General features: G+C 40.2%; 1 protein-coding gene across 1 annotated transcript in view; it reads left to right on the top strand.

The window, feature by feature from the left end:
- The window catches only part of LOC128660489 (uncharacterized), an 808,651-nt gene that overhangs the window by 222,007 nt on the left and 561,416 nt on the right, over nt 1-25,228 (top strand). Inside the window, exon 6 of the mRNA XM_053714366.1 lies at nt 7,747-7,783. Within this exon, the coding sequence (XP_053570341.1) occupies nt 7,747-7,783 (37 nt within the window). The remainder of the gene's footprint in view (nt 1-7,746; nt 7,784-25,228) is intronic.

The following is a 25,228-nucleotide window of genomic DNA, read 5'->3' as shown; positions in this document are numbered from 1 at the left end:
AAGCTTTTATCAAGTGATAAGCCCGCCTCTGTTTTGTAATCATTAGTGAACATTTGGATACGCCCCAAATGGATGCTTGTCTCTGATTGGCCCTCGGATCTAAATATTTAATTGGATTTCTGGGAATTTATGGGCTCTAACCGTCAATTTGTTTGGCTGCCATACCAGTTTTAGTCCACTAGGGGGCAGCAGACAACTAGAAATGCAGTTTCATTATTAATATTGCTAACAGTCTAGTATCTAACCTTTTAAAATGTTTAATATATATACTTTAATTTCCAGTATCAGCAAACAATGTGTACAATATAATACTATTTACCCCGAGTATTTTCGTACTAAACATGAGTATATTACTTATAATTTTTTAGAAGATGCGTTTAAAAGTTACTTTTCTATTGTTTTCCTATATTAATATAAATACAGTATGTTTAACATTTTACATGTGTGGTTATTTATTTAACACAGCAGACACTATCTGAAATAGTATATTTAGGCATTCATATATTAGTATCTACTAGTCATATCTGGAATCCAGTTTGTATTTCAGATGTCTGGAAAATAAAAAGAATGTTATTAATTTCGAAATAAATATTTTAAATAGACTATATAACTACTTATTAAATTCAGCAAATACTTATCTAATATGTTACTGTTAGGCATTTCTTCTCAGATCGTAAAATACACATTTATGCAATACTGAGGTATACCTTAACTGAAAATTAGACATAAGTTGTACTTTAAAATGAATTTCAAAGTTATAATGTAGACATGCGCTTCACAAAATAAAATCTTTGTCTTATCATATATATATATATATATATATATATATATATATATATACATACATATACACATGCAAAAAGGTGTATTATATGTGTTAATACTTTCCCCTTTTGGTGAACCGCAGCCGTCCCACAGTCTCTCCCAAGGTCTGTGTGAATAGATCAGGTGTGCTAGCTGGAGGCGCTGGTTCAGCTTAGTGCAAACTTGTATCAGTCGTTGGTGTCTTCCTTTCCTTCCTCGGTTGTATAACTCTAGGTGCAAAATAGTGGTGCTGAAATATCGGGCAATACACCATACAAAGGTGAATATCTACTCACAGTGTATATTGCAGGTTACCGGCTCCTTCCCAATATGAAAATACAATATCACAGATTCAGTAAAAAAGTGTGTCTTTATTTGGCTCAACGCATTTCAACGGTCCCAGCCGTCTTTCTCAAGAGCACTCTAGGTTTTATATAAAACTCTCAAGAGCAATAAAAGTGCTTTACAAACCAAAGCATGTGGTTTGTAAAGCACTTTTATTGCTCTTGAGAGTTTTATATAAAACCTAGAGTTATACACCCGAGGAAGGAAAGGAAGACACCAACGACTGATAAAAGTTTGCACTAAGCTGAACCAGCGTCTCCAGCTAGCACACCTGATATATATATATATATATATATATATATATATATACATATATATATATATATATATATATATATATATATATATATATATATAATTATTTAATAACACTCACAGATAACCTGACAGTTTTGATTCCCAACAGTAATTGATGATCCGTGGACTCTGTGTTTTAAGAAAGAAAACAAAATTTATGCTTACCTAATAAATTTCTTTTTTTCTTGACACGGTGAGTCCACTGCCCTCCCTGTTTTTCAGGCAGTTTTTTTATATAAACCTCAGGCACCTCTGCACCTTGTATTATTTCTTTCATGTAATTAGCAAGAGTCCATGAGCTAGTGACGTATGGGATATACATTCCTACCAGGAGGGGCAAAGTTTCCCAAACCTTAAAATGCCTATAAATACACCCCTCACCACACCCACAATTCAGTTTTACAAACTTTGCCTCCGATGGAGGTGGTGAAGTAAGTTTGTGCTAGATTCTACGTTGATATGCGCTCCGCAGCAAGTTGGAGCCCGGTTTTCCTCTCAGCGTGCAGTGAATGCCAGAGGGATGTGAGGAGAGTATTGCCTATTTGAATGCAGTGATCTCCTTCTACGGGGTCTATTTCATAGGTTCTCTGTTATCGGTCGTAGAGATTCATCTCTTACCTCCCTTTTCAGATCGACGATATACTCTTATATATACCATTACCTCTGCTGATTCTCGTTTCAGTACTGGTTTGGCTTTCTACAAACATGTAGATGAGTGTCATGGGGTAAGTAAATCTTATTTTCTGTGACACTCTAAGCTATGGTTGGGCACTTTATTTATAAAGTTCTAAATATATGTATTCAAACATTTATTTGCCTTGACTCAGAATGTTCAACATTCCTTATTTTTCAGACAGTCAGTTTCATATTTGGGATAAATGCATTTGTTTCAATCATTTTTTCTTACCTTAAAATTTTTTGACTTTTTCCCTGTGGGCTGTTAGGCTCGCGGGGGCAGAAAATGCTTCATTTTATTGCGTCATTCTTGGCGCGGACTTTTTTGGCGCAAAATTTTTTTTCTGTTTCCGGCGTCATACGTGTCGCCGGAAGTTGCGTCATTTTTTGACTTTTTTTGCGTCAAAAGTGTCGGCGTTCCGGATGTGGCGTCATTTTTGGCGCCAAAAGCATTTAGGCGCCAAATAATGTGGGCGTCTTTTTTGGCGCTAAAAAAATCTGGGCGTCATTTTTGTCTCCACATTATTTAAGTCTCATTATTTATTGCTTCTGGTTGCTAGAAGCTTGTTCACTGGCATTTTTTTCCCATTCCTGAAACTGTCATTTAAGGAATTTGATCAATTTTGCTTTATATGTTGTTTTTTTCTTTTACATATTGCAAGATGTTCCACGTTGCAACTGAGTCAGAAGATACTTCAGGAAAATCACTGCACAGTGCTGGAGCTACCAAGCTAAGTGTATCTACTATAAACTTTTGGTATCTGTTTCTCCAGCTGTTATTTGTATTGCATGTCATGTCAAACTTATTAATGCAGATAACATTTCCTTTAGTACTGTTACATTACCTGTTGCTGTTCCGTCAACATCTAATTTTCAGAGTGTTCCTGATAACATAAGAGATTTTATTTTTTAAATCCATTAAGAAGGCTATGTCTGTTATTTCTCCTTCTAGTATACATAAGTCTTTTAAAACTTCTCTTTTTTCAGATGAATTTTTAAATGAACATCATCATTCTGATACTGATAATGGTTCTTCTGGTTCAGAGGTTTCTGTCTCAGAGGTTGATGCTGATAAATCTTTGTATTTGTTCAAGATGGAATTTATTCGTTCTTTACTTAAAGAAGTGTTATTTGCATTAGAAATAGAGGATTCTGGTCCTCTTGATACTAAATGTAAACGTTTAAATAAGGTTTTTAAATCTCCTGTAGTTATTCCAGAAGTGTTTTATCTCCCTGATGCTATTTCTGAAGTAATTTCCAGGGAATGGAATAATTTGGGTAATTTATTTACTCCTTCTAGACGTTTAAGCAAATTATATCCTGTGCCATCTGACAGATTAGAGTTTTTTGGGACAAAAATCCCTAAGGTTATGGGGCTGTCTCTACTCCTGCTAATGTACTACTATTCCTACGGCAGATAGTACTTCATTTAAGGATCCTTTAGATAGGAAAATTGAATCCTTTCTAAGAAAAGCTTACTTATGTTCAGGTAATCTTCTTAGACCTGCTATATTTTTAGCGGATGTTGCTGCAGCTTCAACTTTTTGGTTAGAAGCTTTAGCGCAACAAGTAACAGATCATAATTTTATAGCATTATTATTATTCTATAACATGCTAATAATTTTATTGGTGATACCATCTTTTGATATCATTAGAGTTGATGTCAGGTATATGTCTCTAGCTATTTTAGCTAGAAAAGCTTTATGGATTAAACTTGGAATGCTGACATGTCTTCTAAGTCAACTTTGCTTTCCCTTTCTTTCCAGGGTAAATAATCATTTTCGTTCCTTTCCTCACAACAAGGAACAAAAGCCTGATCCTTCATCCTCAGGAGCGGTATCAGTTTGGAAACTATTTCCAGTTTGGAATATATCCAAGCCTTATAGAAACCTATAGCCAGCTCCTAAGTACCTATGAAGGTGCGGCCCTTATTCCAGCTCAGCTGGTATGGGGCAGATTACGTTTTCTTCAAAGAAATTTGGATCAATTCCGTTCTTAATCTCTGGTTTCAGAAACATTGTTTCAGAAAGGTACAGAATTGGCTTCAAGTTAAGGCCTCCTGCTAAGAGATTCTTTTCTTTCCCGTGTCCCAGTTAACACAGCAAAGGCTCAGCATTTCTGAAATGTGTTTCAGATCTAGAGTTGGCTGGAGTATTTATGCCAGTTCCAGTTCTGGAACAGGGGCTGGGGTTTTATTTTATCTCTTCATTGTACCAAAGAAGGTCAATTCCTTCAGACCAGTTCCGGATCTATCATTATTGAATCGTTATGTTAGGATACCAACATTCAAGATGGTTACTGTAGGACTATCCTGCCTTTTGTTTAGCAAGGGCATTATATGTCTACAATAGATTTACAGGATGTGTATCTGCATATTCCGATTCATCCAGATCACTTTTAGTGTCTGAGATTCTCTTTTTAGACAAGCATTACCAGTTTTGTGGCTCTACCGTTTGGTCTAGCCTCAGTTCCAAGAATTTTTTTCAAAGGTTCTCGGTGCCCTTCTTTCTGTAATCAGAGAATAGGGTTTTGGTATTTCCTTATTTGGACGATATCTTGGTACTTGCTCAGTCTTCTCATTTTCGAAGAATCTCATACGAATCGACTTGTGTTGTTTCTTCAAGTTCATGGTTGGAGGATCAATTTACCAATCAGTTCATTGATTCCTCAGACAAGGGTAACCTTTTTAGGTTTCTAGATAAATTCAGTGTCTATGACTCTGTCCTTGTCAGACAAGAGAAGTTTAACATTGATATCAGCTTGTCAAAACCTTCAGTCACAATCATTCCCTTTGGTAGCCTTATGCATGGAAATGTTGGGTCTTAGGTCTGCCGCATCAGATGCGATCTCCTTTGCTCGTTTTCACATGCAACCTCTTCAGCTCTGTATGCTGAACCAATGGTGCAGGGATTACTCAAAGATATCTCAATTAATATCTTTAAACCGATTTTACGACACTCTCTGACATGGTGGACAGATCACCATCGTTTAGTTCAGGGGGCTTCTTTGTTCTTCCGACCTGGACTATAATCTCAACAGATGCAAGTCTTACAGGTTGGGGAGCTGTGTGGGGGTATCTGACGGCACAAGGGGTTTGGGAATCTCAGGAGGTGAGATTTCCGATCAATATTTTGGAACTCCGTGCAATTTTCAGAGCTCTTCAGTCTTGGCCTCTTCTGAAGAGAGAGTTGTTCATTTGTTTTCAGATAGACAATGTCACAACTGTGGCATACATCAATCATCAAGGAGGGACTCACAGTCCTCTGGCTATGAAAGAAGTATCTCGAATTTTGGTTTGGGCGGAATCCAGCTCCTGTCTAATCTCTGCGGTTCATATCCCAGGTATGGACAATTGGAAAGCGGATTATCTCAGTCGCCAAACGTTGCATCCGGGCGAATGGTCTCTTCACCCAGAGGTATTTCTTCAGATTGTTCAAATGTGGGAACTTCCAGAAATAGATCTGATGGCTTCTCATCTAAACAAGAAACTTCCCAGGTATCTGTCCAGATCCCGGGATCCTCAGGCGGAGGCAGTGGATGCATTATCACTTCCTTGGAAGTATCATCCTGCCTATATCTTTCCGCCTCTAGTTCTTCTTCCAAGAGTAATCTCCAAGATTCTGAAGGAATGCTCGTTTGTTCTGCTGGTAGCTCCGGCATGGCCTCACAGGTTTTGGTATGCGGATCTTGTCCGGATGGCCTCTTGCCAACCGTGGACTCTTCCGTTAAGACCAGACCTTTTGTCTCAAGGTCCTTTTTTTCCATCAGGATCTGAAATCCTTAAATTTAAAGGTATGGAGATTGAACGCTTGATTCTTGGTCAAAGAGGTTTCTCTGACTCTGTGATTAATACTATGTTACAGGCTCGTAAATCTGTATCCAGAGAGATATATTATAGAGTCTGGAAGACTTATATTTCTTGGTGTCTTTCTCATCATTTTTCTTGGCATTATTTTAGAATACCGAGAATATTACAGTTTCTTCAGGATGGTTTAGATAAGGGTTTGTCCGCAAGTTCCTTGAAAGGTCAAATCTCTGCTCTTTCTGTTCTTTTTCACAGAATGATTGCTATTCTTCCTGATATTCATTGTTTTGTACAAGCTTTGGTTCGTATAAAGCCTGTCATTAAGTCGATTTCTCCTCCTTGGAGTTTGAATTTGGTTCTGGGGGCTCTTCAAGCTCCTCCATTTGAACCTATGCATTCATTGGATATTAAATTACTTTCTTGGAAAGTTTTGTTCCTTTTGGCCATCTCTTCTGCCAGAAGAGTTTCTGAATTATCTGCTCTTTCTTGTGAGTCTCCTTTTCTGATTTTTCATCAGGATAAGGCGGTGTTGCGAACTTCTTTTGAATTTTTACCTAAGTTGTGAATTCCAACAACATTAGTAGAGACATTGTGGTTCCTTCATTATGTCCTAATCCTAAGAATTCTAAGGAGAAATCGTTGCATTCTTTGGATGTTATTAGAGCTTTGAAATATTATGTTGAAGCTACTAAGTCTTTCCGAAAGACTTCTAGTTTATTTGTTATCTTTTCCGGTTTTAGAAAGGCCAGAAAACTTCTGCCATTTCTTTGGCATCTTGGTTGAAATCTTTAATTCATCTTGCCTATGTTGAGTCGGGTAAGACTCCGCCTCATAGGATTACAGCTCATTCTACTAGGTCAGTTTCTACTTCCTGGGCGTTTAGGAATGAAGCTTCGGTTGATCAGATTTGCAAAGCGGCAATTTGGTCCTCTTTGCATACTTTTACCAAATTCTACCATTTTGTTGTATTTTCTTCTTCTGAAGCAGTTTTTGGTAGAAAAGTACTTCAGGCAGCGGTTTTAGTTTGAATCTTCTGCTTATGTTTTTCATTAAACTTTATTTTGGGTGTGGATTATTTTCAGCAGGAATTGGCTGTCTTTATTTTATCCCTCCCTCTCTAGTGACTCTTGTGTGGAAAGATCCACATCTTGGGTAGTCATTATCCCATACGTCACTAGCTCATGGACTCTTGCTAATTACATGAAAGAAAACATAATTTATGTAAGAACTTACCTGATAAATTCATTTCTTTCATATTAGCAAGAGTCCATGAGGCCCGCCCTTTTTTGTGGTGGTTATGATTTTTTTGTATAAAGCACAATTATTCCAATTCCTTATTTTATATGCTTTCGCACTTTTTTCTTATCACCCCACTTCTTGGCTATTCGTTAAACTGAATTGTGGGTGTGGTGAGGGGTGTATTTATAGGCATTTTAAGGTTTGGGAAACTTTGCCCCTCCTGGTAGGAATGTATATCCCATACGTCACTAGCTCATGGACTCTTGCTAATATGAAAGAAATGAATTTATCAGGTAAGTTCTTACATAAATTATGTTTTTTACAAAAGGAAATTGAATTATTAGGTAAACATAATTTTATGATTTTCATGTGTGGTATGTTTTAAGTCAGAACGACAGCTGCTATGGGTCAGGTAAGTTTTTTTTTTTTTTGTTTTTTTTTCTCTTTTTGTCTGCCATATAAACACACTACACATGCTAAGGACCACAGCACTATATATGTTCGATTTTAACTTTATGATCGTGTGCATTTTCTTCTATTTGATAATTTTTCTCTTTTGTTTTAATTTTATCTTTTGTCAGGAGTCTCTAAAGTATGAAGCTGAAGCACCAGAAGGAAGTAAGTGAACAACGTTTTTACTATGCTGTGACATAAATGTTTGATATAATATTAGGTTGTTTTGCAGTCTGTTTTATTTAAAGGGACAGTCTAGTCAACATTAAACTTTCAAGATTCAGACAGGGCATGTAATTTTTAACAACTTCCACTTTACTATTCTTTGTTGAAAACTAAACCTAGATAGGCTCATGCTAATTTCTAATCACTTGATGGACGCCTCTTATCTCAATGCATTTAACAGGTTTTCACAGCTAGATGGCGTTAGTTCATGTGTGCCATATAGATAACATTGTACTCAAGCAATAAAAATTCTGGAGTAGACTGTCCCTTTAATTCTTCTTTATGAAGGAAATCAAGAAGTGTCTACCAGGTAACTGTTTAAATAGTGAAGCTCTTTTAATTGTATTTATAGTCAGTTTGGGCATCGGGGCTGTCTCACTTTTCCACTGATTGAGCAGCTGATCTGGACAGTGGTCCATTATCATGGACATGTTTAAAATGCAAACCACTTAGAGACCGTAAGCATCTAGTAATTACAAGATTTTCTTTAGTATTCCAATATGTTTTGTTGAGTATTTCATAGGTTTTTGTTTATTATTATTTCTTTCATGTAATTGGCAAGAGTCCATGAGCTAGTGACGTATGGGATATACAATCCTACCAGGAGGGGCAAAGTTTCCCAAACCTCAAAATGCCTATAAATACACCCCTCACCACACCCACAATTCAGTTTTACAAACTTTGCCTCCTATGGAGGTGGTGAAGTAAGTTTGTGCTAAGATTTCTACGTTGACATGCGCTTCTCAGCATTTTGAAGCCCGATTCCTCTGAGTACAGCGAATGTCAGAAGGATGTGAAGGGAGTATCACCTATTGAATGCAATGGTTTTCCTCACGGGAGATCTATTTCATAGGGTCTCTGTTATCGGTCGTAGAGATTCATCTCCTACCTCCCTTTTCAGATCGACTATATACTCTCATATACCATTACCTCTACTGATAACTGTTTCAGTACTGGTTTGGCTATCTGCTATATGTGGATGGGTGTCTTTTTGGTAAGTATGTTTTTTATTACTTAAGACACCCCAGCTATGGTTTGGCACTTTATGCATTTATATAAAGTTCTAAATATATGTATTGTACTTATATTTGCCATGAGTCAGGTTCATGTATTTCCTTGTGCAGACTGTCAGTTTCATATATGGGGAAAATAAACATTTTAAAGGGACACTCAGGTTAAATTAAATTTTTATGATTCAGATACAGCATGTAATTTGAAACAACTTTCCAATTTACTTCCATTAAAAAAAATGTGCACAGTCTTTTATATTTACAATTTTTGAGTCACCATATACGTATATGCATTTGGGATTGGCTGATTGCTATCACATGGTACAAGGGGAGTGGAAATATACATAACTTTGAAATTTGTTATAAAAAAATCTACTACTTATTTGAAGTTCAGACTAAGTGCTATTGCATTGTCTTGTTATCTTGCATTTGTTGATTATGCAAATATGTGTTGACTGGTCCTTTAAGAAATATTATCTTACCTGGGGTTTAGTCTATTTTTCAAATTGACTACTTTTTTTTCTTGCAAATTGAGGGCAGTAATTACGCCAAGTTCGTCATTTCCCGGCGTCGTAGTTGACGCCGAGTCCTTACACAGGGTTGCGTCGTTAGTGACGCAAGTGTGTCATTTCCGGATGTTGTTGGAGCCAAAAAAATTTCAGTCACGTTGTGCGTCTTACTTGGCGCCAAAATTTTTCACTAATTTAATACCCCATTGCTATTTGCCTCTTGCCTTTTCTATGTCAGTGGGCTATGCTATTTGTATTTTTTCCCATTCCTGAAACTGTCATATAAGGAAATTGATAATTTTGCTTTATATGTTGTTTTTTCTTTTACATTTTGCAAGATGTCTCAATCTGATCCTGTCTCAGAAGTATCTGTTGGAACTTTGTTGCCTGACATCGGTTCTACCAAAGCTAAGTGCATTTGTTGTAAGATTGGGGAAATGATATCTCTGAATGTCATTTGTAATAGTTGTCATGATAAACTTTTACATGCAGATAATGTGTCCATCAGTAATAGTACATTGCCTGTTGCAGTTCCTTCATCTTCTAATTTACATGATATACCTATGAATTTTAAAGAATTTGTTACTGGTTCTATTCAGAAGGCTTTGTTTGCATTTCCGCCTTCTAATAAACGTAAAAGGTCTTTTAAAACTTCTCATAAAGTTGATGAAATTTCAAATGACCGACAACATAATGATTTATCCTCCTCTGATGAGGATCTATCTGATTTAGAAGATCCTTCCTCAGATATTGACACTGACAAATCTACTTCTTTTAACAAAGAATGAAAATACTTCATTTTAAATAAATAAGTGTTAATTACTTTGGATATTGAGGAAGCCAGTCCTCTTGACGTTAAGACTAGTAAACGTTTAAATACTGTTTTCTCTTGTTAAGTGTATCCAGTCCACGGATCATCCATTACTTGTGGGATATTCTCCTTCCCAACAGGAAGTTGCAAGAGGATCACCCACAGCAGAGCTGCTATATAGCTCCTCCCCTAACTGTCATATCCAGTCATTCTCTTGCAAGCCTCAACCAAGATGGAGGTCGTAAGAGGAGTGTGGTGTTTTATACTTAGTTTATTCTTCAATCAAAAGTTTATTTTTAAATGGTACCGGAGTGTGCTGTTTATCTCAGGCAGTATTTAGAAGAAGAATCTGCCTGCGTTTTCTATGATCTTAGCAGAAGTAACTAAGATCAATGGCTGTTCTCACATATTCTGAGGAGTGAGGTAACTTCAGAGAGGGAATGGCGTGCAGGTTTTCCTGCAATAAGGTATGTGCAGTTAATATATTTCTAGGGATGGAATTTGCTAGAAAATGCTGCTGATACTGAACTAATGTAAGTAAAGCCTTAAATGCAGTTAGCTACTGGTATCAGGCTTATTTATAGAGATGCATACTCTTATAAAAATGTAATATAAAACGTTTGCTGGCATGCTTAATCGTTTTTATATATGTTTGGTGATAAAACTTATTGGGGCCTAGTTTTTTTTCCACATGGCTGGCTTGAATTCTGCCTTGTAACAGTTTCCTTACTTTCCACTGTTGTAATGAGTGGGAGGGGTTTTTTTGTGCAGCAAAAATTACAGACACAGACATCCAGCTTCTTCCTGCATGATCCAGGATATCTCTGGAGGGCTCAAAAGGCTTCAAAGTCGTTTTTGAGGGAGGTAACAAGCCACAGTAGAGCTGTGGCAGTTGTTGTGACTATTTTAAAAAACAAAACAAAAAAAAAACACGTTTTTGTCAGTTATTATTCTGTGTTTGGTATTAAGGGGTTAATTATCCATTTGCAAGTGGGTGCAATGCTCTGCTAACTTGTTACATACACTGTAAAAATTTCGTTAGTGTAACTGCCTCTTTTCACTGTTATTACAAATTTTGGCAAAAATTTGTGTTTCTTAAAGGTGCAGTAACGTTTTTTATATTGCTTGTAAACTTGTTTAAAGTGTTTTCCAAGCTTGCTAGTATCATTGCTAGTCTGTTTAAACATGTCTGACACAGAGGAAACTACTTGTTCATTATGTTTGAAAGCCATGGTGGAGCCCCATAGGAGAATGTGTACTAAATGTATTGATTTCACCTTAAACAGTAAAGATCAGTCTTTAACTATAAAAGAAATATCACCAGAAGATTCTGACGAGGGGGAAGTTATGCCGACTAACTCTCCCCACGTGTCAGACTCTTCGCCTCCCGCTCAGGGGATGCACGCTAATATGGTGCCAATTGCATCAGGGACGCCCATAGCGATTACCTTGCAGGACATGGCTGCAATCATGAATAATACCCTGTCAGAGGTATTATCCAGGTTGCCTGAATTAAGAGGCAAGCGCGATTGCTCTGGGGTTAGGAGAAATACAGAGCGCGCAGATGCTGTAAGGGCCATGTCTGATACTGCGTCACAATATGCAGATCATGAGGACGGAGAGCTTCAGTCTGTGTGTGACGTCTCTGATTCGGGGAAACCTGATTCAGAGATTTCTAATTTTAAATTTAAGCTTGAGAACCTCCGTGTATTGCTTGGGGAGGTATTAGCTGCTCTGAATGACTGTAACACAGTTGCAGTACCAGAGAAATTGTGTAGGCTGGATAAATACTATGCGGTGCCGGTGTGTACTGATGTTTTTCCTATACCTAAAAGGCTTACAGAAATTATTAGCAAGGAGTGGGATAGACCGGGTGTGCCTTTTTCCCCACCTCCTATATTTAGAAAAATGTTTCCAATAGACGCCACTACACAGGACTTATGGCAGACGGTCCCTAAGGTGGAGGGAGCAGTTTCTACTTTAGCAAAGCGTGCCACTATCCCGGTTGAGGACAGTTGTGCTTTTTCAGATCCAATGGATAAAAAATTGGAGGGTTACCTTAAGAAAATGTTTATTCAACAAGGTTTTATTTTACAGCCCCTTGCATGCATAGCGCCTGTCACGGCCGCGGCGGCATTCTGGTTTGAGGCCCTGGAAGAGGCCATCCATACAGCTCCATTGACTGAAATTATTGACAAGCTTAGAACACTTAAGCTAGCTAACTCATTTGTTTCTGATGCCATTGTTCATTTGACTAAACTAACGGCTAAGAATTCCGGATTCGCCATCCAGGCGCGTAGGGCGCTATGGCTTAAATCCTGGTCAGCTGACGTGACTTCGAAGTCTAAATTACTCAACATTCCTTTCAAGGGGCAGACCTTATTCGGGCCTGGTTTGAAGGAAATTATTGCTGACATTACTGGAGGTAAGGGTCATACCCTTCCTCACGACAGGGCCAAAGCAAAGGCCAAACAGTCTAATTTTCGTGCCTTTCGAAATTTCAAGGCAGGTGCAGCATCAACTTCCTCCGCTTCAAAGCAAGAGGGAACTTTTGCTCAATCTAAGCAGGCCTGGAAACCTAACCAGTCCTGGAACAAAGTCAAGCAGGCCAGAAAGCCTGCTGCTGCCTCTAAGACAGCATGAAGGAACGGCCCCCTATCCGGCGACGGATCTAGTAGGGGGCAGACTTTCTCTCTTCGCCCAGGCATGGGCAAGAGATGTTCAAGATCATATCTCAGGGATATCTTCTGGACTTCAAAGCTTCCCCTCCACAAGGGAGATTTCATCTTTCAAGGCTATCTGCAAATCAGATAAAGAAAGAGGCATTCCTACGCTGTGTGCAAGACCTCCTAATTATGGGAGTGATCCATCCAGTTCCGCGGACGGAACAAGGACAGGGTTTTTATTCAAATCTGTTTGTGGTTCCCAAAAAAGAGGGAACCTTCAGACCAATTTTGGATCCAAAGATCTTAAACAAATTCCTCAGAGTTCCATCATTCAAAATGGAAACTATTCGGACCATCCTACCCATGATCCAAGAGGGTCAGTACATGACCACAGTGGACCTAAAGGATGCCTACCTTCACATACCGATTCACAAAGACCATCATCGGTTTCTAAGGTTTGCCTTTCTAGACAGGCATTACCAATTTGTAGCTCTTCCCTTCGGGTTGGCTACAGCCCCGAGAATCTTTACAAAGGTTCTGGGCTCACTTCTGGCGGTTCTAAGACCGCGAGGCATAGCGGTAGCTCCGTATCTAGATGACATCCTGATACAGGCGTCAAACTTTCAAGTTGCCAAGTCTCATACAGAGATAGTTCTGGCATTTCTGAGGTTGCACGGGTGGAAAGTGAACGAGGAAAAGAGTTCTCTATCCCCTCTCACAAGAGTCTCCTCCTTAGGGACTCTTATAGATTCTGTAGAAATGAAAATTTACCTGATGGAGTCCAGGTTATCAAAACTTCTAAATGCTTGCCGTGTTCTTCACTCCATTCCGCGCCCTTCGGTGGCTCAGTGTATGGAGGTAATCGGCTTAATGGTAGCGGCAATGGACATAGTGCCATTTGCGCGCCTACATCTCAGACCGCTGCAGTTATGCATGCTGAGTCAGTGGAATGGGGATTACACAGATTTGTCCCCTCTGCTAAATCTGGATCAACAGACCAGAGATTCTCTTCTCTGGTGGTTGTCTCGGGTCCACCTGTCCAAGGGTATGACCTTTCGCAGGCCAGATTGGACAATTGTAACAACAGATGCCAGCCTTCTAGGTTGGGGTGCAGTCTGGAACTCCCTGAAGGCACAGGGATCGTGGACTCAGGAGGAGAAACTCCTTCCAATAAATATTCTGGAGTTAAGAGCGATATTCAATGCTCTTCTGGCTTGGCCTCAGTTAGCAACACTGAGGTTCATCAGATTTCAGTCGGACAACATCACGACTGTGGCTTACATCAACCATCAAGGGGGAACCAGGAGTTCCCTAGCGATGTTAGAAGTCTCAAAAATAATTCGCTGGGCAGAGTCCCACTCTTGCCACCTGTGAGCAATCCATATCCCAGGCGTGGAGAACTGGGAGGCGGATTTTCTAAGTCATCAGACTTTCCATCCGGGGGAGTGGGAACTCCATCCGGAGGTGTTTGCTCAATTGATTCATCGTTGGGGCAAACCAGAGTTGGATCTCATGGCGTCTCACCAGAACGCCAAGCTCCCTTGTTACAGATCCAGGTCCAGGGACCCAGAAGCGACGCTGATAGATGCTCTAGCAGCGCCTTGGTTCTTCAACCTGGCTTATGTGTTTCCACCGTTTCCTCTGCTCCCTCGACTGATTGCCAAAATCAAACAGGAGAGAGCATCGGTGATTCTGATAGCGCCTGCGTGGCCACGCAGGACTTGGTATGCAGACCTAGTGGACATGTCATCCTTTCCACCATGGACTCTGCCTCTAAGACAGGACCTTTTGATACAAGGTCCTTTCAATCATCCAAATCTAATTTCTCTGAGACTGACTGCATGGAGATTGAACGCTTGATTGTATCAAAGCGTGGCTTCTCAGAGTCAGTCATTGATACCTTAATACAGGCACGAAAGCCTGTTACCAGGAAAATCTACCACAAGATATGGAGTAAATATCCTTATTGGTGTGAATCCAAGAATTACTCATGGAGTAAGGTTAGGATTCCTAGAATATTGTTTTTTCTCCAAGAGGGCTTGGACAAAGGATTATCAGCTAGTTCCTTAAAGGGACAGATTTCTGCTCTGTCTATTTTGCACAAGCGTCTGGCAGAGGTTCCAGACGTTCAGGCATTTAGCCAGGCTTTGGTTAGAATTAAGCCTGTGTTTAAACCTGTTGCTCCTCCGTGGAGCTTAAACTTGGTTCTTAAAGTTCTTCAAGGAGTTCCGTTTGAACTCCTTCATTCCATTGATATTAAACTTTTATCTTGGAAAGTTCTGTTTTTGTTGGCTATTTCCTCGGCTCGGAGAGTCTCTGAGCTATCTGCCTTACAATGTGATTCTCCTTATCTGATTTTTCATGCAGATAAGGTAGTTCTGCGTACCAAACCTGGGTTTTTACCTAAGGTGGTTTCTAACAAGAATATCAATCAAGAGATTGTTGTTCCATCATTGTGTCCTAATCCTTCTTCAAAGAAGGAACGTCTTTTACATAATCTGGACGTAGTCCGTGCCTTGAAGTTTTACTTACAAGCTACTAAGGATTTTCGTCAAACATCTTCCCTGTTTGTCGTTTACTCTGGACAGAGGAGAGGTCAAAAAGCTTCGGCAACCTCTCTGTCCTTTTGGCTTTGGAGCGTAATACGCCTAGCCTATGAGACTGCTGGACAGCAGCTCCCTGAAAGGATTACAGCTCATTCTACTAGAGCTGTGGCTTCCACATGGGCCTTCAAAAATGAGGCCTCTGTTGAACAGATTTGCAAGGCTGCGACTTGGTCTTCGCTTCACACTTTTTCAAAATTTTACAAATTTGATACTTTTGCTTCTTCGGAGGCTGTTTTTGGGAGAAAGGTTCTTCGGGCAGTGGTTCCTTCCGCTTAATCCTGCCTTGTCCCTCCCATCATCCGTGTACTTTAGCTTTGGTATTGGTATCCCACAAGTAATGGATGATCCGTGGACTGGATACACTTAACAAGAGAAAACATAATTTATGCTTACCTGATAAATTTATTTCTCTTGTAGTGTATCCAGTCCACGGCCCGCCCTGTCCTTTTAAGGCAGGTCTAAATTTTAATTAAACTACAGTCACCACTGCACCCTATGGTTTCTCCTTTCTCTGTTTGTTTTCGGTCGAATGACTGGATATGACAGTTAGGGGAGGAGCTATATAGCAGCTCTGCTGTGGGTGATCCTCTTGCAACTTCCTGTTGGGAAGGAGAATATCCCACAAGTAATGGATGATCCGTGGACTGGATACACTACAAGAGAAATAAATTTATCAGGTAAGCATAAATTATGTTTTTAAACCTCCTGTGGTTACTCCAGAGGTTTTTCCTATTCCCGATATGATTTCTAAGGAATGGAATAAGCCAGGTACTCCTTTTATTCCTTCTTCAAGGTTTAAAAAATTGTATCCTTTACCAGCAATTTCTATAGAGTTTTGGGGAAAGATCCCCAAAGTTGATGGGGCTATTTCTACTCTTGCTAAACGTACCACTATTCCTATGGAAGATAGTACTTCTTTTAAAGACCCTTTAGATGGGAAACTTGAATCTTATCTATGGAAAGCCTATTTCTTTCATGTAATTAGCAAGAGTCCATGAGCTAGTGACGTATGGGATATACATTCCTACCAGGAGGGGCAAAGTTTCCCAAACCTCAAAATGCCTATAAATACACCCCTCACCACACCCACAATTCAGTTTTACAAACTTTGCCTCCGATGGAGGTGGTGAAGTAAGTTTGTGCTAGATTCTACGTTGATATGCGCTCCGCAGCAAGTTGGAGCCCGGTTTTCCTCTCAGCGTGCAGTGAATGTCAGAGGGATGTGACAGTACTAGTAAGTATTGCCTATTTGAATGCAGTGATCTCCTTCTACGGGGTCTATTTCATAGGTTCTCTGTTATCGGTCGTAGAGATTCATCTCTTACCTCCCTTTTCAGATCGACGATATACTCTTATATATACCATTACCTCTGCTGATTCTCGTTTCAGTACTGGTTTGGCTTTCTACAAACATGTAGATGAGTGTCCTGGGGTAAGTAAATCTTATTTTCTGTGACACTCTAAGCTATGGTTGGGCACTTTGTTTTTAAAGTTCTAAATATATGTATTCAAACATTTATTTGCCTTGACTCAGAATGTTCAACATTCCTTATTTCTCCAACATAGGTGTGTCCGGTCCACGGCGTCATCCTTACTTGTGGGATATTCTCTTCCCCAACAGGAAATGGCAAAGAGCCCAGCAAAGCTGGTCACATGATCCCTCCTAGGCTCCGCCTTCCCCAGTCATTCTCTTTGCCGTTGTACAGGCAACATCTCCACGGAGATGGCTCAGAGTTTTTTGGTGTTTAAATGTAGTTTTTATTCTTCAATCAAGAGTTTGTTATTTTAAAATAGTGCTGGTATGTACTATTTACTCTGAAACAGAAAAGAGATGAAGATTTCTGTTTGTAAGAGGAAAATGATTTTAGCAACCGTTACTAAAATCGATGGCTGTTTCCACACAGGACTGTTGAGAGGAATTAACTTCAGTTGGGGGAAACAGTGAGCAGACTTTTGCTGCTTGAGGTATGACACATTTCTAACAAGACTATGTAATGCTGGAAGCTGTCATTTTCCCTATGGGATCCGGTAAGCCATTTTTATTACATAAGAATAAAGGGCTTCACAAGGGCTTTTAAGACTGGTAGACATTTTCTGGGCTAAAACGATTGATATATAAGCATTTTTAATACTTCATAGCTTTGAGGAATTATTTTATTCTTGGGAATTATGTAAAATAACCGGCAGGCACTGTATTGGACACCTTTTTCTCTAGGGGCTTTCCCTAATCATAGGCAGAGCCTCATTTTCGCGCCTCTATTGCGCAGTTGTTTTTGGCAAGCATGACATGCAGATGCATGTGTGAGGAGCTCAGATACATAGAAAAAGCGTTCTGAAGGCGTCATTTGGTATCGTATTCCCCTTTGGGCTTGGTTGGGTTTCAGCAAAGCAGATACCAGGGACTGTATAGGGGTTAAATATAAAAACGGCTCCGGTTCCGTTATTTTAAGAGTTAAAGCTTTCAAATTTGGTGTGCAATACTTTTAAGGCTTTAAGACACTGTGGTGAAATTTTGGTGAATTTTGAACAATTCCTTCATACTTTTTCACATTTACAGTAATAAAGTGTGTTCAGTTTAAAATTTAAAGTGACAGTAACGGTTTTATTTTAAAACGTTTTTTGTACTTTGTTATCAAGTTTATGCCTGTTTAACATGTCTGAACTATCAGATAGACTGTGTTCTGTATGTTGGGAAGCCAAGGTTCCTTCTCATTTAAATAGATGTGATTTATGTGACACAAAATTTAGAGAAAATGATGCCCAAGATGATTCCTCAAGTGAGGGGAGTAAGCATGGTACTGCATCATCCCCTCCTTCGTCTACGCCAGTCTTGCCCACAAAGGAGGCCCCTAGTACATCTAGTGCGCCAATACTCCTTACTATGCAACAATTAACGGCTGTAATGGATAATTCTATCAAAAACATTTTAGCCAAAATGCCCACTTATCAGCGAAAGCGCGACTGCTCTGTTTTAGAAAATACTGAAGAGCATGAGGACGCTGATGATATTGGTTCTGAAGTGCCCCTACACCAGTCTGAGGGGGCCAGGGAGGTTTTGTCTGAGGGAGAAATTTCAGATTCAGGGAAAATTTCTCAACAAGCTGAACCTGATGTGATTACATTCAAATTTAAATTGGAACATCTCCGCGCTCTGCTTAAGGAGGTGTTATCTACTCTGGATGATTGTGAGAATTTGGTCATTCCAGAGAAATTATGTAAGATGGACAAGTTCCTAGAGGTCCCGGGGCCCCCCGAAGCTTTTCCTATACCCAAGCGGGTGGCGGACATTGTAAACAAAGAATGGGAAAGGCCCGGCATACCTTTCGTCCCTCCCCCTATATTTAAGAAATTGTTTCCTATGGTCGACCCCAGAAAGGACTTATGGCAGACAGTCCCCAAGGTCGAGGGGGCGGTTTCTACTCTAAACAAACGCACCACTATACCCATAGAAGATAGTTGTGCTTTCAAAGATCCTATAGATAAAAAATTAGAGGGTTTGCTTAAAAAGATGTTTGTTCAGCAAGGTTACCTTCTACAACCAATTTCATGCATTGTTCCTGTCACTACAGCAGCGTGTTTCTGGTTCGATGAACTAGAAAAGGCGCTCAATAAAGATTCTTCTTATGAGGAGATTTTGGACAGAATTCATGCTCTCAAATTGGCTAACTCTTTCACCTTAGACGCCACTTTGCAATTGGCTAGATTAGCGGCGAAAAATTCTGGGTTTGCTATTGTGGCGCGCAGAGCGCTTTGGCTAAAATCTTGGTCAGCGGATGCGTCTTCCAAGAACAAATTGCTTAACATTCCTTTCAAGGGGAAAACGCTGTTTGGCCCTGACTTGAAAGAGATTATTTCTGATATCACTGGGGGCAAGGGCCACGCCCTTCCTCAGGATAGGTCTTTCAAGGCTAAAAATAAACCAAATTTTCGTCCCTTTCGCAGAAACGGACCAGCCCCAAGTGCTACATCCTCTAAGCAAGAGGGTAATACTTCTCAAGCCAAGCCAGCCTGAAGGCCAATGCAAGGCTGGAACAAAGGTAAGCAGGCCAAGAAACCTGCCACTGCTACCAAGACAGCATGAGATGTTGGCCCTCGATCCAGGACCGGATCTGGTGGGGGGCAGACTCTCTCTCTTCGCTCAGGCTTGGGCAAGAGATGTTCTGGATCCTTGGGCGCTGGAAATAGTCTCCCAAGGTTATCTTCTGGAATTCAAGGGGCTTCCCCCAAGGGGGAGGTTCCACAGGTCTCAATTGTCTTCAGACCACATAAAAAAACAGGCATTCTTACATTGTGTAGAAGACCTGTTAAAAATGGGAGTGATTCATCCTGTTCCATTAGGAGAACAAGGGATGGGGTTCTACTCCAATCTGTTCATAGTTCCCAAAAAAGAGGGAACATTCAGACCAATCTTAGATCTCAAGATCCTAAACAAGTTTCTCAAGGTTCCATCGTTCAAAATGGAAACCATTCGAACAATTCTTCCTTCCATCCAGGAAGGTCAATTCATGACCACGGTGGATTTAAAGGATGCGTATCTACATATTCCTATCCACAAGGAACATCATCGGTTCCTAAGGTTCGCCTTTCTAGACAAGCATTACCAGTTTGTGGCACTTCCGTACGGATTAGCCACTGCTCCAAGAATTTTCACAAAGGTACTGGGGTCCCTTCTAGCGGTGCTAAGACCAAGGGGCATTGCAGTAGTACCTTACTTGGACGACATTCTGATTCAAGCGTCGTCCCTTCCACAAGCAAAGGCTCACACGGACATTGTCCTGGCCTTTCTCAGATCTCACGGGTGGAAAGTGAACGTAGAAAAAAGTTCTCTATCTCCGTCAACAAGAGTTCCCTTCTTGGGAACAATAATAGACTCCTTAGAAATGAGGATTTTTCTGACAGAGGCCAGAAAATCAAAACTTCTAAACTCTTGTCAAGTACTTCATTCTGTTCCTCTTCCTTCCATAGCACAGTGCATGGAAGTAATAGGTTTGATGGTCGCGGCAATGGACATAGTTCCTTTTGCACGAATTCATCTGAGACCATTACAACTGTGCATGCTCAGTCAGTGGAATGGGGATTATACAGACTTGTCTCCGACGATACAAGTAGATCAGAGGACCAGAGATTCACTCCGTTGGTGGCTGTCCCTGGACAACCTGTCACAGGGGATGAGCTTCCGCAGACCAGAGTGGGTCATTGTCACGACCGACGCCAGTCTGGTGGGCTGGGGCGCGGTCTGGGGACTCCTGAAAGCTCAGGGTCTTTGGTCTCGGGAAGAATCTCTTCTCCCGATAAATATTCTGGAACTGAGAGCGATATTCAATGCTCTCAAGGCTTGGCCTCAGCTAGCAAAGGCCAAATTCATACGGTTTCAATCGGACAACATGACGACTGTTGCATACATCAACCATCAGGGGGGAACAAGGAGTTCCCTGGCGATGGAAGAAGTGACCAAAATCATTCAATGGGCGGAGACTCACTCCTGCCACTTGTCTGCAATCCACATCCCAGGAGTGGAAAATTGGGAAGCGGATTTTCTGAGTCGTCAGACATTTCATCCGGGGGAGTGGGAACTCCATCCGGAAATCTTTGCCCAAATTACTCAGTTGTGGGGCATTCCAGACATGGATCTGATGGCCTCTCGTCAGAACTTCAAGGTTCCTTGCTACGGGTCCAGATCCAGGGATCCCAAGGCGACTCTAGTAGATGCACTAGTAGCACCTTGGACCTTCAAACTAGCTTATGTATTCCCACCGTTTCCTCTCATCCCCAGGCTGGTAGCCAGGATCAATCAGGAGAGGGCATCGGTGATCTTGATAGCTCCTGCGTGGCCACGCAGGACTTGGTATGCAGACCTGGTGAATATGTCATCGGCTCCACCATGGAAGCTACCTTTGAGACGGGACCTTCTTGTTCAAGGTCCGTTCGAACATCCGAATCTGGTCTCACTCCAACTGACTGCTTGGAGATTGAACACTTGATTTTATCAAAGCGAGGGTTCTCAGATTCTGTCATTGATACTCTTGTTCAGGCCAGAAAGCCGGTAACTAGAAAAATCTACCATAAAATATGGAAAAAATATATCTGTTGGTGTGAATCTAAAGGATTCCCTTGGGACAAGATAAAAATTCCTAAGATTCTATCCTTTCTTCAAGAAGGTTTGGAGAAAGGATTATCTGCAAGTTCTTTGAAGGGACAGATTTCTGCTTTGTCTGTGTTACTTCACAAAAAGCTGGCAGCTGTGCCAGATGTTCAAGCCTTTGTTCAGGCTCTGGTTAGAATCAAGCCTGTTTACAAACCTTTGACTCCTCCTTGGAGTCTCAATTTAGTTCTTTCAGTTCTTCAGGGGGTTCCGTTTGAACCCTTACATTCCGTTGATATTAAGTTATTATCTTGGAAAGTTTTGTTTTTGGTTGCAATTTCTTCTGCTAGAAGAGTTTCAGAGTTATCTGCTCTGCAGTGTTCTCCTCCTTATCTGGTGTTCCATGCAGATAAGGTGGTTTTGCGTACTAAACCTGGTTTTCTTCCGAAAGTTGTTTCTAACAAAAACATTAACCAGGAGATAGTCGTGCCTTCTTTGTGTCCGAATCCAGTTTCAAAGAAGGAACGTTTGTTGCACAATTTGGATGTAGTTCGTGCTCTAAAATTCTATTTAGATGCTACAAAGGATTTTAGACAAACATCTTCCTTGTTTGTTGTTTATTCTGGTAAAAGGAGAGGTCAAAAAGCAACTTCTACCTCTCTCTCTTTTTGGCTTAAAAGCATCATCAGATTGGCTTACGAGACTGCCGGACGGCAGCCTCCTGAAAGAATCACAGCTCATTCCACTAGGGCCGTGGCTTCCACATGGGCCTTCAAGAACGAGGCTTCTGTTGATCAGATATGTAAGGCAGCGACTTGGTCTTCACTGCACACTTTTACTAAATTTTACAAATTTGATACTTTTGCTTCTTCTGAGGCTATTTTTGGGAGAAAGGTTTTGCAAGCCGTGGTGCCTTCCATCTAGGTGACCTGATTTGCTCCCTCCCTTCATCCGTGTCCTAAAGCTTTGGTATTGGTTCCCACAAGTAAGGATGACGCCGTGGACCGGACACACCTATGTTGGAGAAAACAGAATTTATGTTTACCTGATAAATTACTTTCTCCAACGGTGTGTCCGGTCCATGGCCCGCCCTGGTTTTTTAATCAGGTCTGATAATTTATTTTCTTTAACTACAGTCACCACGGTATCATATGATTTCTCCTATGCAAATATTCCTCCTTTACGTCGGTCGAATGACTGGGGAAGGCGGAGCCTAGGAGGGATCATGTGACCAGCTTTGCTGGGCTCTTTGCCATTTCCTGTTGGGGAAGAGAATATCCCACAAGTAAGGATGACGCCGTGGACCGGACACACCGTTGGAGAAAGTAATTTATCAGGTAAACATAAATGTTTTTTTTCAGACAGTCAGTTTCATATTTGGGATAATGCATTTGAATTAATCATTTTTTTCTTACCTTCAAAAATTTGACACTTTTTTCCCTGTGGGCTGTTAGGCTCGCGGGGGCTGAAAATGCTTCATTTTATTGTGTCATTCTTGGCGCGGACTTTTTGGCGCAAAAATTCTTTTCCGTTTCCGGCGTCATACGTGTCGCCGGAAGTTGCGTCATTTTTTTTGACGTTATTTTGCGCCAAAGATGTCGGCGTTCCGGATGTGGCGTCATTTTGGCGCCAAAAGCATTTAGGCGCCAAATAATGTGGGCGTCTGATTTGGCGCTAAAAAATATGGGCGTCGCTTTTATCTCCACTTTATTTAAGTCTCATTTTTTATTGCTTCTGGTTGCTAGAAGTTTGTTCTTGGCATTCTTTCCCATTCCTGAAACTGTCATTTAAGGAATTTGATCAATTTTGCTTTATATGTTGTTTTTTCTCTTACATATTGCAAGATGTCTCACGTTGCATCTGAGTCAGAAGATACTACAGGAAAATCGCTGTCTAGTGCTGGATCTACCAAAGCTAAGTGTATCTGCTGTAAATTTTTGGTAGCTATTCCTCCGGCTGTTGTTTGTATTGATTGTCATGACAAACTTGTTAATGCAGATAATATTTCCTTTAGTAAAGTACCATTGCCTGTTGCAGTTCCTTCAACATCTAAGGTGCAGAATGTTCCTGATAACATAAGAGATTTTGTTTCTGAATCCATAAAGAAGGCTATGTCTGTTATTTCTCCTTCTAGTAAACGTAAAAAATCTTTTAAAACTTCTCTCCCTACAGATGAATTTTTAAATGAACATCATCATTCTGATTCTGATGACTCTTCTGGTTCAGAGGATTCTGTCTCAGAGGTTGATGCTGATAAATCTTCATATTTATTTAAAATGGAATTTATTCGTTCTTTACTTAAAGAAGTACTAATTGCTTTAGAAATAGAGGATTCTGGTCCTCTTGATACTAATTCTAAACGTTTGGATAAGGTATTTAAAGCTCCTGTGGTTATTCCAGAAGTTTTTCCTGTTCCTAATGCTATTTCTGCAGTAATTTCCAAAGAATGGGATAAATTGGGTAATTCATTTACTCCTTCTAAACGTTTTAAGCAATTATATCCTGTGCCGTCTGACAGATTAGAATTTTGGGACAAAATCCCTAAAGTTGATGGGGCTATTTCTACCCTTGCTAAACGTACTACTATTCCTACGTCAGATGGTACTTCGTTTAAGGATCCTTTAGATAGGAAAATTGAATCCTTTCTAAGAAAAGCTTATCTGTGTTCAGGTAATCTTCTTAGACCTGCTATATCTTTGGCTGATGTTGCTGCAGCTTCAACTTTTTGGTTGGAAACTTTAGCGCAACAAGTAACACATCATGATTCTCATGATATTATTATTCTTCTTCAGCATGCTAATAATTTTATCTGTGATGCCATTTTTGATATTATCAGAGTTGATGTCAGGTTTATGTCTCTAGCTATTTTAGCTAGAAGAGCTTTATGGCTTAAAACTTGGAATGCTGATATGGCTTCTAAATCAACTCTACTTTCTATTTCTTTCCAGGGTAACAAATTATTTGGTTCTCAGTTGGATTCTATTATTTCAACTGTTACTGGTGGGAAAGGAACTTTTTTACCACAGGATAAAAAATCTAAAGGTAAAAACAGGGCTAATAATCGTTTTCGTTCCTTTCGTTTCAACAAAGAACAAAAGCCTGATCCTTCATCCTCAGGAGCAGTTTCAGTTTGGAAACCATCTCCAGTCTGGAATAAATCCAAGCCAGCTAGAAAGGCAAAGCCTGCTTCTAAGTCCACATGAAGGTGCAGCCCTCATTCCAGCTCAGCTGGTAGGGGGCAGGTTACGTTTTTTCAAGGAAATTTGGATCAATTCTGTTCACAATCCTTGGATTCAGAACATTGTTTCAGAAGGGTACAGAATTGGTTTCAAGATGAGACCTCCTGCAAAGAGATTTTTTCTTTCCCGTGTCACAGTAAATCCAGTAAAAGCTCAAGCATTTCTGAATTGTGTTTCAGATCTAGAGTTGACTGGAGTAATTATGCCAGTTCCAGTTCCGGAACAGGGGATGGGGTTTTGTTCAAATCTCTTCATTGTACCAAAGAAGGAGAATTCCTTCAGACCAGTTCTGGATCTAAAAATATTGAATCGTTATGTAAGGATACCAACGTTCAAGATGGTAACTGTAAGGACTATCTTGCCTTTTGTTCAGCAAGGGAATTATATGTCCACAATAGATTTACAGGATGCATATCTGCATATTCCGATTCATCCAGATCATTATCAGTTCCTGAGATTCTC

The sequence above is a fragment of the Bombina bombina genome, chromosome 5 (genome assembly GCF_027579735.1).
Source record: "Bombina bombina isolate aBomBom1 chromosome 5, aBomBom1.pri, whole genome shotgun sequence".
In the NCBI taxonomy this organism is placed as follows: domain Eukaryota; kingdom Metazoa; phylum Chordata; class Amphibia; order Anura; family Bombinatoridae; genus Bombina; species Bombina bombina.
Note: the sequence above shows the minus strand (reverse complement) of the source record. Positions and strands in the feature narration are given on the sequence as shown.